Source organism: Acyrthosiphon pisum, chromosome A2 (assembly GCF_005508785.2).
Source record: "Acyrthosiphon pisum isolate AL4f chromosome A2, pea_aphid_22Mar2018_4r6ur, whole genome shotgun sequence".
In the NCBI taxonomy this organism is placed as follows: domain Eukaryota; kingdom Metazoa; phylum Arthropoda; class Insecta; order Hemiptera; family Aphididae; genus Acyrthosiphon; species Acyrthosiphon pisum.
In genome coordinates, this window is record NC_042495.1 from 96,542,554 (window position 1) to 96,556,486 (window position 13,933).

Here is a 13,933-nt window from a genome sequence, read left to right on the forward strand (position 1 = left end):
AATTTATTATGACTATTGCGTATCACATCGCCTCTACGCGTACGCTACCGATCGATTATATTTTCGTTACAAATTCGTGGAAAACTCACTATAGGTCACCTACCTATCATATTACTATTTACCTACAGCCAAATATGACGTTTTTCTTTCGATTTCTTCGGTTTCCGTTATCCGCCGTGTATATTATTATTGTGTACACGTATATAACAACGATGTCTTCCGTTTTCAGTGGATATTACGTTCATAATAGACATCGCCATTAACTTCCGTACCACTTACGTGAATAAGAACGACGAGGTGGTATCGGCGCCCAGCAAGATTGCGTTGAATTATTTCCGCGGATGGTTCCTGATCGATTTAGTTGCCGCCATACCTTTCGACCTCTTGATCGCTGGGTCTTCGGCCGAGACGGACGAGGTACGATCTTTATTTACTCACTATATAATATTACAATATGGTTATATGTATATATTTATGGACTTCCGCGCCCAAAAGTGTCTATTATCTCGTTCTCAATAACAGTATCACCTACGCGCGTATCCGACATAAACAAATGGATGACGCGTATTACCCATATATGACTGGGATTAGGATTTTAATGAAATATTATAAAAGCTCTTAAAAAAAAAAAAATATATATTTGAAAATACGACGGAAAAATATTTCAAATTTTGCACTTTAGGCAATCATTGAATATTCGATACGATAAAATGCGTTAAAAATAGTATTATTTATTATTCATTCGAAGTGCACTATGAATTATTTATCAAAAGAAAACACACGTTTCGCGTTCACGAGTTTGCGTGCGCAATTGTGACACCGACAATAATAATGCCTCGTAATTCGTATAGACAATACCAATACGATATAGGTAAAGTATGTCTGTAAAACGTATATTGTACTACACTTGTGCGACGTGAACAGCTAGCGCGTACGTGTATACGCTGTAAATCTAATAATAAATAAAAACAATATTTTTAAACGTTCCTTTCCTATATATTCTCTCTCTGCGCCCTTCGATCCCTGCAGTGTTACACGGGGTCGGCCATCTTGAAACGTTCTCTTTAAAAATATGCAACATATAAAATGTAATTATAAGTACGACGTCGTTCCAAATGAATTATTGTTATAATTTGGTCCGAAACGTGCACGACTAAAAGAAAACATATATTACTTATGTAAAATTCATAAACATCTTAATCCTGATTATAACGAACATTAGAAAACATACAATTTTTTGGTCCGTAAATGTTGGCGTATTAACGTATTATAGCTTATAGGATATATAATACACCTATATTAACATAATGTGCGATGATGAGTGATTACCCAATCTCTAAATAAACCCAAGTATACCGTGCTCAGTTATAGAGATAAATATCGTAAACAACCCTTTTGAGACAATATAAACACATGCATGACAATAATTTATTAAAATGTATACAACCTTTGGAGTTTTTGTAGTGTATTTTGGATTTTACTCGTATGTTAGTCTACACGACGTGATTACCATCCATTTGTTTATCAGTCATACGTTTTTATGCAAAAGATACGATACAAAATTACAACTTGAATAACCTATAGTATCCATGTATAGTTAAAATACGTTTAAAAAAATATAATATACTCGTATACTCGTGATGTTGAAATCTAAATGGTCACAATTTTAGACCTAACACATCAATACATGCGGCTCGCGGTGAAAAAATATATGATATATTATATTGTTTTTCAATTTTACATGATTTTATATAGAGTTATTTTTTCTTAGTGAATAATTAGACGATAATATTATATTTTATTATTATTATTATTATTATTATTATTATTATTATTATTATTATTATAGTCGTTAGATTGTGTGTGTCTAATATGACGATAATATTATATTAATATAAATGTTTTGTAGTATATTATTATGTATTATTATTATACATTAATTATTATATCACAATAAATGTGGTTTTGTCGTGACAAATTATTATATTATATTAAACTAAGAGTAGGTACACCGCAGCGTGTCTGCGTTTAAACATAGGTATTTATATTTATTATATCACCCTTAACAATAGTTTGATAATCGTTTCAGTTGACTCAGGAAACACAGAAGCCCGAAGAGGTTTGTTTGATCGGACAAAATATTTAGCGTAGTGCGTAGGTCTTAGAACGGACGACGTAGACATAATGTATGACGATAACATATTTTGTTATTATTATATGAACGTAGTGTCTTGTATATAATATTATTATACTATTTTAAAAAACACCGTAAAATAATTAGTAGTTATTATTAGTTTTGGTAGCGTCGCTGTAATTTCGCGTATAGTTTAATATTATGCGATATTACCTATCACCTTTTTATCATTACTATTATTATCACGTATTTAGTACTTAATATATTATATTTTATAAATACACATTTTTTCAGTGTAACAATGATATTATATGCATAATAATATAGCCTGTGCAAGACAGTGACGGTGGACGAGTTTAGTTTTTGTTTCGTCTCATCATCGTCACTAGCGTATAATACGGGATAATCCGTTTAACGTAAGACGCTCATTATAATGTATTCAGTACAAACACTAAAGTTTTTTGAAAACATTTCTTTTACATAATTTCAAGTCGCTACGAAACAAAATTTTCGTAAAAAAGGTATATTTTCTCACTCTTTTGAATGACAATGTACGTTTTTAATTTCTTATTCCGTAACAAAACATTATTCGGAGTATTTTAATCTAAGAATAAATATATACAAAATACTTGTTGTCATGAAAAAATAGTAAAAATATATTTTTCCAGTAACATGTTGTATTACGCCTATAGCAGCGACTTAAAGCTATGCAAACAAAATATTCGAAAAATCTTTAATAGTTTTCAAAACGATGATTTTCTCACGTTAATCGGATCTTCCGGTACAGTGCTGTATAGCGATCTGGCTTGGGAGTCGCAATTTTAACGACCGCAATTTTATACTTTATACGGCGACGAAAATTATGTACTTTGCGTGCCGGCCTGCAGCTGTATAATAATAATATCAACACTGATTACAATAATAATACACACGTGATAGCGTGATAATAGTTATAAGACCGTAATAACACCTGTTATCGCCCCGATGGCGATTGATACGATTGCAGACCACCACTCTCATCGGTCTCCTGAAGACCGCCAGGCTGCTGAGGCTGGTCCGGGTGGCGCGGAAGATCGACAGGTATTCGGAATACGGTGCGGCGGTGTTGCTCCTGCTGATGGCCACTTTCGCGCTGATAGCCCACTGGCTGGCGTGCATATGGTACGCGATCGGCAACGCGGAGCGGCGTCACGTGGACAGCAAAGTGGGTTGGCTGGACATATTGGCCAACGACACGCACCAGTTTTACTCGCACAACAACACGGGTGGGCCGAGCATAAGGGTGAGTGATCCGCGCGGACTGCACGAGATTTTCGAGCTGTGTGGCGTAGGGGTGTGTGTGTGTGTGGTGTGCTTAAACATGCGACGTTTGAAATCAGAATGACAATATTCGATATTTTGAATTGTTTTTTCTGATTTAAATGTTTAAAATAATATTTTGATTTTATGATTTTTATATCGTTCCGTGATTTTTACCTAACTATATAGACTTTTAACATAATATAATTTTACTTTTTTTCGATTTAAAATATCAGTTGAAAATGTTTACGATTTTAACTTTGATTTATACACACGAGAAACCTTTATTTGTCATTATGGCGGCTGTGAAACAGGCCTACGAAATATTACTATAACTTGTTATCTACAGATAAACCTATTAAAGTTATGGACCTCATAAGCCTTATAATAATTGTTGGATTTTAAATTAATTTTTTTTTTAAATTATAAATCATTTAGTGTATAATAAATAATAATAATATGTATAAAATGACCATTATTTTGGAATAAATTATAGATTTAAATTTTTACGATTTATAACCATAGGGATATTTTGAATATTGTTAAAAAAAATTGATTTTTATATTAGTTATGATTCCTATGAAATAGATTTTAACGATTTTTATCGATATTAAAAATTGATTTTTAAATCGGTATTTAGCCCTGGTTTAAACCTTTTTTCGACCATCACACATTACAACTGCCCCGTAAATACCTGTTGATCGATACCATTGTATTCGTTTGTTTTTTTTTTCCAGTCGAGATACATCACAGCGCTATACTTCACGTTTAGCTCGTTAACTTCCGTGGGGTTCGGAAACGTAGCGCCCAATACCGACGCGGAGAAAGCCTTCACCATATGCGTGATGCTCGTCGGATGTGAGTGAATATAGATTGATGATGTGCGATGTGATAGCCTCCTTAGCGACGCTTGACACATTATACACGCACATTACCAGTTTTTTTTTTGCGCTTTAAAATAGATTTTTTCGCTCTATTATTTTAGTTATCGTAAAGAATAAAAAAAAAATAACATGTTCTCGATTTGATCGAAGAAACTATACGCGTATACTCACACATATCTATTATATAATATGTGGACATATTTTTACGAAGGCGATTTAATTTTATGACACAGACATTAAGAGGACGTTGCACCCACATGTGTCTCAGTCTTACAAATGTACAACACGGAAAAACTGTTTTACGCTAGTAGGAACCAAGAACGCTACAGTCACAACGAAGAAACGAAATGTTCACCACAAAAAAACTTTGGCTGTGTAATATCGTTTTAATTTTTTCGTTATCGGAACTTCGAAAAAAAATATTAAAGTTTGAAAAACAAATAATAATGGATTTTGAAACAATAAGAACTTTTTTCGTATAAGTGATGTCAAAAAAATAAAAACGATTATGCACAGCCAAAGTTCTCCTTTATACGTGGGGAAAATTTAGTTTCTTAGTTATGACTGTAACCTTATCGGTTCTTTCCTGAGCCAAACCGTTTTTTCTATGCCACACGTATGTAAGACGGAGACAACATAATATGCTGGTGCGACGTCTATTCTTAATGTAAAACGATAACAAGTTTTTTTATTTAATGATTTTTCGTCAAGATTTTCATTAATCTGTAATTTTCTTTTATAGCGCTTATGTATGCCAGTATATTCGGTAATGTATCCGCAATTATTCAAAGGTTATACTCTGGAACAGCCAGGTATCATACCCAAATGCTCAGAGTTCGAGAATTTATTAGATTTCATCAAATACCAAACCCGTTAAGACAGAGGCTCGAAGAATATTTTCAAGTAATATTATAATCGATTTTTCTGAAATGTACGTTTTAGAAATTATTTTTTACTTTTTAGCATGCTTGGACATACACTAATGGTATCGACATGAATAGTGTACTTAAGGGTTTCCCCGAATGTTTGCAAGCCGATATTTGTCTCCATCTTAACAGAAATTTGTTAAAAAATTGTTCAGCTTTCAACGGTGCATCACCAGGATGTTTGAGGTGAATAACTCTAACGCAATGAGTTTACAATAATTTACTACCCATTTATTTAAATATGTAAAATTTCAATTCAAATATTTAAATATTTAGAGCACTATCTTTGAAATTCCGAACGACACATGCGCCGCCCGGTGATACTTTAGTGCACCAAGGAGACGTGCTCACCTCTTTGTATTTTATATCACGTGGTTCCATCGAAATACTGAAAGACAATGTAGTAATGGCCATATTAAGTGAGTGTTTTATACGTTAATTTCTACTTAAGAATAGATTAATTGTGATTTAATTTATTTTAGGTAAAAATGATATATTTGGGGAAAATCCGTGCAAGCATGCCACTATTGGAAAATCGTGTTGCAACGTACGAGCATTGACCTATTGTGATCTTCACAAGATCGATAGAAACGATTTGCTCGAGGTCTTAGATTTGTATCCAGAGTTTTATCATTCGTTTAAAGAAAATCTTGAGATAACATACTACATGCGAGATGTGAATAAATAAGCACATTTTCTATGAATAAAATTATAAAATAAATATTTATCTTGGCAATTAGGAAACACAAGTAGGCGTGGATCCTAGAGCTGGCAGGTTTAGCGGAAAAATCAGGTCAAGATCTAGTTCACAAGAACCAATTGGAGGCACGGCCAATGTCGGTGCGACAAAAAAATATTATCACAGCTTTCATCGAGGGGTATCTGAAAGTTGTATTGGACCATCAGAGCCACTAAGAGATGATACGAATGAGAACGATAACGTTATGTCTGAGTTCAACAACAAGTGAGTCACATTCAGTATTTATTTATTTTTCATCAATGTGTGTAGGGTATATTATGAATATATTAAAATAAATATTTACAGTGAGAAGTATGCAGAAGGTCATGGAATTTTAGAATTTTCTACCGATAAAGCTGGCCAAGATGTAACGCCGATGAATTTAAAATTTGATGACGAAGCAATACAGAATCGAGGATCGACCTTAAATTCAATCTCTGGTGAGTACCTATATCCGTATATTTTTTTTATCTTTCTCTTATTTTAAACAAGTATTTTCTTTGTGTCTATAACGACAAGTATAAAATATAATAATACTTACAGATAATATAGTCAATGATTAGACGAAGGACGGCAAAGCTGTTTTTAGAACCTTTTTATCTCCTTCGATTGTATTGTTTTGATTAATTTTATTAATATAGCTTGTACGATAAAGGTTAACTGTGATAGTAACCTAAGCTTTGTTATGCGCTTTCTACCCAACAGTCATAATAGCGTTTCCTTTAAGGTGAATGATTATTATTCGTTATTTTTCTTGTTTGGGCGGGTTCAGGCATGTTCAGCCAACTCAAACGTAGTGTGACCGACATTCGCTTGCATGGCCTATCGCAAAAACCACATGGAAGGGACGAGGAAAATGGGAAACCTGGTAAATAAATGGGATAAATATAATGTATACGGAGTATATATAAATATTATTTTTGTACCAACATGAATTTATATTTTTACGCCCATGTATAGGAAACTCTGGTGGTTTAAGGACATCGACATCTCACAAACACTTGTTCGCATCTCAGTGTAACGAGAATCAACCACTTCTTGATCACCAGTTACCTAGTGAGAACTTGATTAATTAAATGTCAACATTTAAAACATTCCTCAACTGGATGTGACCTTAATAAATTGTTTAGTTTCAGAGTCTTCTGTGCTGCATCAACATCACAAAGAAAACTGTAGCGAGCATACCAGTGTACAAAACATGTCGGCAGCTGGTTTCAGTACGACTGCATCGTCACATTATGGGACCCCAACAGCCCAGAGCCCCTTACATTCCGCTTGTAAAGCACAAACCCCACCATTTCCCACCACATCTAGTAAATAATCTTGATTAGTTAACTATAATTATGACAAAAACTGAACACACAAAACACTCGGATATCTATGTAAAAACACTCATAATTTTTGTACGTAGGTACACATATTAAACAGTGAAATTAATATTAAACTCTGCAGGAGGTAAAGTATATAAGTATAATAATAGTAGAAAATATAATTAGTTAAAATAATAATATATACTATTATACTTAGATATAATATTAAATATTTCAAAAAATTAAAATTATACGATACCTTCACTGGGGAAAATGTTTTACGACAGTAGGGAAACTGTTATACAAAGGTATATACGACGTGTTATAATTTACACAGTTTTTATCATATTTTCTAACGTATAAATTAGACCCCATGCCCTCGTTTAATTTTAAATGCTAAAAATGAATTATTCAATTTTATCAACTAGTGTCTGTGATGGCTGATAACACGACTGTGATAACGCCTCCATCGCCGCAACGTGTCATAACATGTTCGCAGTGTGGGCACTCCGATGTGCATTATCGTATAGACCGACTAACCAAGCAGCTTGATAACTTGGAACTGTCCGTCTCTAGTGATATCAAAACGATATTGCATATACTCAAGCATAAGAACGGCGAATTGTTGACTACAGAAGTGAGTGACGTAAAATATTATGTTTAGTGATTGATAAATTTATATCTATTGATATTCGCACCGCGTATCGTATGTTATCAATAAAATAATAATCAAAAAAACTATAATTATTTTTAGTCTCGGCCAGATGGATGTAGATTGCGGCCGTCGCCTATAAAGAAGACATCGAGCATACCAACAAGCGATCACTTGCCTAGACCTACGTTGGCCGTAAAATTTAGGCGAGGACAATTATTATTAATTACACTATTATATATAACAACAGATGTTATATATTGTTATTATATCTACGTTCAATATCTTTATTGAATTTGATAATAATATTATGATTTATGTTATTATAGAAGCTCGTCACAAGATGAAATGAAAAGCGATAGCCGGTGTCGACAGCAAGCGTCTCCAATACGGCAATCGTCTGATCCTCAAGCCACCATTCCAAGGCGGAGTTATTCCCAGCCTCACGATCTCTGTCAGGTAAGACATATTTTATTTCGTTCAAAGCGATAAAAAATAATTTTTACAACAAATTAGGTAGGTAGGTACCTTGTTAGTTCGTATATGGAACATTAGACAGGATACCTACGTTATTTCAAGGCTTATAAGTTTTTAATATTGTTGAAAAACAATACACAAAACAATTTTTTTGCACAACATTTAATAATGGTCAGTAAGATTGGTAGGTAACACCACAGCTTAGGGTATACAATAAACTACAATCAAATATTCCGTTTTGAAATTTGACTTGATATAATAACATTTATGCGAGTAGATAAAATAATATTGTTACGAGAAACAAATAATGTACACGGTTATTGAAAATAAACATTTCTGACATCAAACAAAAATTATTTAAAACAAAAATTAGATAGAGCAACAAAGGCTCAAAAGGTTTCTGTGAAAATCCATTATTTTAACGTCAATAGTCCAGGTATATTGTGGGAAAATAACAACATTATTGTGCCACGAGCGATAATGGCGTTAAAGATAAAGCCCCGGGACAGAGTAAATAGTAAATACTAATAACAATGTCGAATTGTTTTCATCTCGCGGGTACTGACGACCGTGTGCTAATGATGAAAGTCATTTTAAACACTGATAAATCAATAAAACACAAACGGATTATTTTATTGTAAAACATCAAAAGCTATGCAGATGTAAATTGTTAGATGGATATTATTATGTCGTCATATTAACATGAGTATCATGTGACCAAATGACCATCCACATAGGAGAAAATGTATAGGAAATTAAGTAAAAAAAAAATACGAAAATTTTATTATATGCCTATATTAACGATTAAAAAAACTAAGAGATATACCTAATATTGAAATACAATCGCAAAAATCGAATAAAGAAAAATTTGATCAAATAATAAATTATAGTTCTTTAATTTAAATGTATTGTATTTTGTTTTATTAAAAAGCCAGACATATATTATTATATTATTATTTATTACCTATACCTCTATTGAACATGTGTAATTTTTTCGTTTTAAAATGTATAATTTGGTATACATATTACATTTAATACAGTTTTCCCGTAGCAATGAAGTCTACGATATACCATCTGACTTCATAAATATCAATATTACAGTAAATTACATTTTAATTGCTGTTAAAATCATTTGTATCAATATTATTTTTAAAAGTTTTTATTTTTTTTTTAAGTTATAAATTATTTTTTTTATTTAGTACTTTTCTGTTACACAAAATATTTATTATTAATCTCGACATTAAATACCACTAGCTGAACAAAAATGACAGACTAATTCGACCAATTTTACGACTTATTGAAAGCTATATAGTAATTAATAAATATTTATAGAATAGTTTATTTTTATCTTGGGTTGAATGAAATAGTTTAGACGCATAGTTCTTATAGTTCATGAAAAATGAATAAAATGTAAAGTAGAGACTAAAGCATCGTGCGCTCTTTCAATGACCTAAGTGTACTCGAAAATGTCAAGAGTTTTAAAAACGTGTATTATTTTTTCGTAGCGTTTTTTTCTGTGTCGCATGTGCTTGAGTCATCAACATTTTTAAAAAGATCAAAAAATTATGCTATCGTATAATAATATAGTGACAATGAAATATAAAACTACAAGCTTTTATTTAATTTCACGAGTTGTAAAAACATATAATTAAATAAAACAATAAATGTATATTGCACAGTTGCAGTAGGTACCTAATATAATGCAATTACAGCATCATTTAATTAACTTTGACTGATGTCGTCTGATTGTATTAAACAACAAAATGATGTAAAATTGTTATATTATTATTGTCTAATACAATTAAAACAAAACCTGATTTCGGTCAATATACATATATATAAATAACCCAATTTCAGTCAATGTTAATAATTAAACATCGGTATATTGTGTTAGAAATACAAGAGCATGACATCTGCTCGTGTGTCGAATGAAAACCATAACATTTGAATGGATAGCGAGGTCGGCGGCAAACTTTGTCTAAGGTAAAACAACTTTTATTGCCTACGATAAAATCGTCATACGCTCCGTTGGTGTTTGATTCGACCATATAAATGCAATATACCTATATGCGTCACAGAATTAAACAAAGTGCACACAACTATTTAGAACCGATGCCTTGGAAATATCTTGAAAACGTTCAACGCTCAGTATATTGATCGTGTTCACCGACCTGCAGCAGTATATTTTATTAGTTCGTTTGTGCGTATTGTCTATAGTCCAGTGGTCTTCAACCACGGCGAGTCACGGTGTGAGGCTTCACAATTGGGTCACGATGAGTACTTATACTTTTAATAATCAAAAACAGATTTAAATATAAAACTTATATATAGGTAGGTACAATACCTATGCGATTGGTATTTGATCGATTTCATTCCAATCCTGCCTCAGCCGGAAAATATGCTGTAGTAATAAATAATATTATGGTCTCAAACAGTAGGTAAATATTTTTATATCATTAAATCACGTGATATTAAACTATGACCTACTTAAAATCATGTATAGATATTGCCTCATCCCGTCTAGATGCCCGACATGAATTAAAAAATTATCACCAAAACGGGGCGCGAATCCGAATAGGTTGAACACCACTGTTCTGGTCTATATTATACTAAATTCTGCAGTCTAAGTTAATGACCGACTATATGATGACAACTATCCGGTGGACGTATAATATATTGTCTTTTCTCGGAGAAAACTGTCTGGTAGTTTTATTAGATTCAGATGTCGACCATAAAATTATTGAATCATATTATATAGTATACAACATCGTCTGATATCTTTACTAAAAATATGCGTTACGCATAGCTTTAGATATAATAATATATAAGCGTATATTATTATCGTACATTATAATTGAAGTCAGCAAAAAAGAAAATTAGGTATACATAACATATAATATTATACATTTGAAAATTGACTTTTAACGGAGTTTTTTTATAATTTACTCAAATGTAACAAAACTGAAAAGTATTATTTATTTATAATTTTACCTAGTTTATTAAAGCTAACACATTTTATTGTGGTTTTTGCTTTTAGTAGGTATTAAAAAAAATCCATTAAGTGATTAACGAGGTGGCTAATAATAATAACAATAATATTAATGTACACGTTTAGCTCTTTTAGTATCATTATGATTATACATTTATAAAATAACTCAATATTAAATATTATATTTTAACGGAATTGTAAAAATATATTACATTCATTTTTATGTCGTGTTTACAGACCCAACAGAGTCGTTTTATAAGGGAAACGCCATCGGCTAACCTATTCGATGTATCCAAGTGAGTATACTAATCCAATCTATAATATATAGATATAGTACAACCGTATATCATTGCAAAATGTAAAAAAAAATAGTAATAAAATTATCGAAAAAAAATATTATTAGTATTTGTTAATAATACAAACTAAGACTCGGACAAATGTAAAATACCCATTTTTATAAAGTACAATTTACCTACTCAGTATTCTGAAAAGTGTTAAATCTTAAATACGTTTCAAAAGATTCTGAATAAAATAAACAAAGTTTCATATTACATATTTTTACACGTTTTGATATTTTCCCATAATTTTATACAAATATTGGCGAATAAAAATTGTTTAAACAAGAACAACTAACTAAATCACCGTGTTTCTCAATCTATGTGTAACACTATAATGTAACCTATAATGTATAAAATGTAAATATGTACCTACTTAGTTTTATTTGTTACACATATTACACTTAAATCAGCCTACAGTCTGGTAAATAAAAATGTTCATACTTTCAAAATTTTTAGTGTAAATCCCCAGGTACTAAAAAATATAATTACTTCGTACAATATTGTGTACTACATATTTTGAACTTAATGGTATAGCATAAAACTTTATGGTTACTACATATTTTGATATTTTAAAGTTAAATTAAATTTGTTATCTTATTGTACGAAGTTGTATAGGTACATTAAATATTTATTAGGTACGATGTAAATAACATATAATAATATAAAATATCATTTATATAGGGATATCATAAACTTTAAAAATATAAGTGACTGCAGAATCCCCAACCCCCTTAGCAGTTAGCACCACGTTGAGAAAAACGCTACCATCAAAATTAAAATTTCCAACAATAGCGGGTGACAGCGCCTCCTCCCCTACGTCGGGAATCACCGATATTTTTTATGCAAATACGTTGTCGATACGTCATATTAATCAAACATCAAAAACCATAATGGGACAATAAATATTTAAAAAAAAAAAACCATTACAACGACTATACGGTTGTATTATATACGACTTATTATAGTATTGTAATAAACGTTTATTGTGCACATGATATATTATAGCGTGACGACTGTAGCAGACGCCACACCACCGGTGGCCAGTCTGAAACGACAGCAGTTCGCCAGCTTGCGGTGCAATACTAGTTGTTCCAGCGACGATGGCAACGTTATAGAGTTCACGCCACTGGCGCCACTGGCCAGGCTAGACTCATTACACGAAATGGTACGCGATGTTACTGTATATTAATAAATTGTATTGTTTTGCACGCGTACGTACCTACGTAGTATTGTTTTTATATCGTATAAATATATATATATATATATTATGGAACCCCGAATCGAATTGCGGTTAGGGTGGTTGGTGGCTGGGGGTGCGCGCGAGGTAAGGGACATGGATATGAATCTGCTTTTCGACAGTGGAAACGTGCTTTTATCGGTTTTTCATATTTTATTTCGATTTCGTGCCGTGACCTCCAGCTGATACCTAAATACGCGACTGCAGCTATTGCCGTTGTTGGCGGTACGATAAAACCGATAACGACGAATCGTTTGAGGGCATTTGGCGAAAAAAAAGTCTATTATCGAAAGCTGCGTACAAGCTACTCCGTATATCGTGCCTGTCGTGTGTCGTAAGGTACGACGGGAGTGCGCAAACTATATGGAACACTGCAGCAGACTTTTTAAAACGTTTTCCCTTGAGGCTGTTTAAAGCGAACCATTTTTAAGAGGTTGGATTTAGGCAATATTCTATATCCATCGTGAGTTATGCGGGACTGTATGCGTAGATTCCCCGAAAGCTTTATGTAATTAAACACAAACTACGGGCTACGCCTCTTGTTAATCGGTAACGTACATATACACAATACACGTCTATACTTTGAGATCAAAAAAGTTTCAGCACAAAAGTCCCAGAAAGCGGAAAAAAAATCCCCCCTTACTAAAAGCCCGATTTTAATTTTGAAAACATATTTGAATTCCTTATTTTCTTTTCTAGGCTGTGTAGGTAATGGGTTTTCGTTTGTATAACTTCGTTCAAATAGTATAGTAACCGAATGAATTGTTTTTTTTTAGTAAAAAAAAAAAAAAAAAGGTGGGTAAGTGGATGTCGCTCTGTACAACTGGTTAGAAGTGGGTCAATGTATAATGGACAGTATTAAATTTGAATTCAATGATATAATATCACTGTATAAGAAAAACGATTCTGAGCGGAGACGGTATATCAGTCTATGTATTAGACATATAT

General features: G+C 32.2%; 1 protein-coding gene across 8 annotated transcripts in view; it reads left to right on the forward strand.

Moving 5' to 3' along the window:
* Positions 1 to 13,933, forward strand: part of LOC100169516 (potassium voltage-gated channel unc-103) — a 137,003-nt gene that overhangs the window by 118,073 nt on the left and 4,997 nt on the right. For 4 of the 8 annotated variants that reach the window (XM_016800726.2, XM_008180204.3, XM_003241358.4 and 1 more), the window contains 18 exons: positions 230 to 417; positions 2,090 to 2,119; positions 3,141 to 3,416; positions 4,171 to 4,291; positions 5,060 to 5,220; positions 5,281 to 5,429; positions 5,520 to 5,662; positions 5,726 to 5,919; positions 5,984 to 6,207; positions 6,289 to 6,422; positions 6,755 to 6,850; positions 6,943 to 7,038; positions 7,113 to 7,295; positions 7,721 to 7,929; positions 8,047 to 8,150; positions 8,274 to 8,403; positions 11,648 to 11,706; positions 12,754 to 12,913. In XM_016800726.2, coding sequence (XP_016656215.1) covers positions 230 to 417; positions 2,090 to 2,119; positions 3,141 to 3,416; positions 4,171 to 4,291; positions 5,060 to 5,220; positions 5,281 to 5,429; positions 5,520 to 5,662; positions 5,726 to 5,919; positions 5,984 to 6,207; positions 6,289 to 6,422; positions 6,755 to 6,850; positions 6,943 to 7,038; positions 7,113 to 7,295; positions 7,721 to 7,929; positions 8,047 to 8,150; positions 8,274 to 8,403; positions 11,648 to 11,706; positions 12,754 to 12,913 — 2,657 coding nt within the window. The remainder of the gene's footprint in view (positions 1 to 229; positions 418 to 2,089; positions 2,120 to 3,140; positions 3,417 to 4,170; positions 4,292 to 5,059; positions 5,221 to 5,280; positions 5,430 to 5,519; positions 5,663 to 5,725; positions 5,920 to 5,983; positions 6,208 to 6,288; positions 6,423 to 6,754; positions 6,851 to 6,942; positions 7,039 to 7,112; positions 7,296 to 7,720; positions 7,930 to 8,046; positions 8,151 to 8,273; positions 8,404 to 11,647; positions 11,707 to 12,753; positions 12,914 to 13,933) is intronic. The other 4 variants (XM_008180205.3, XM_016800727.2, XM_008180208.3 and 1 more) reach the window with 4 other exon arrangements.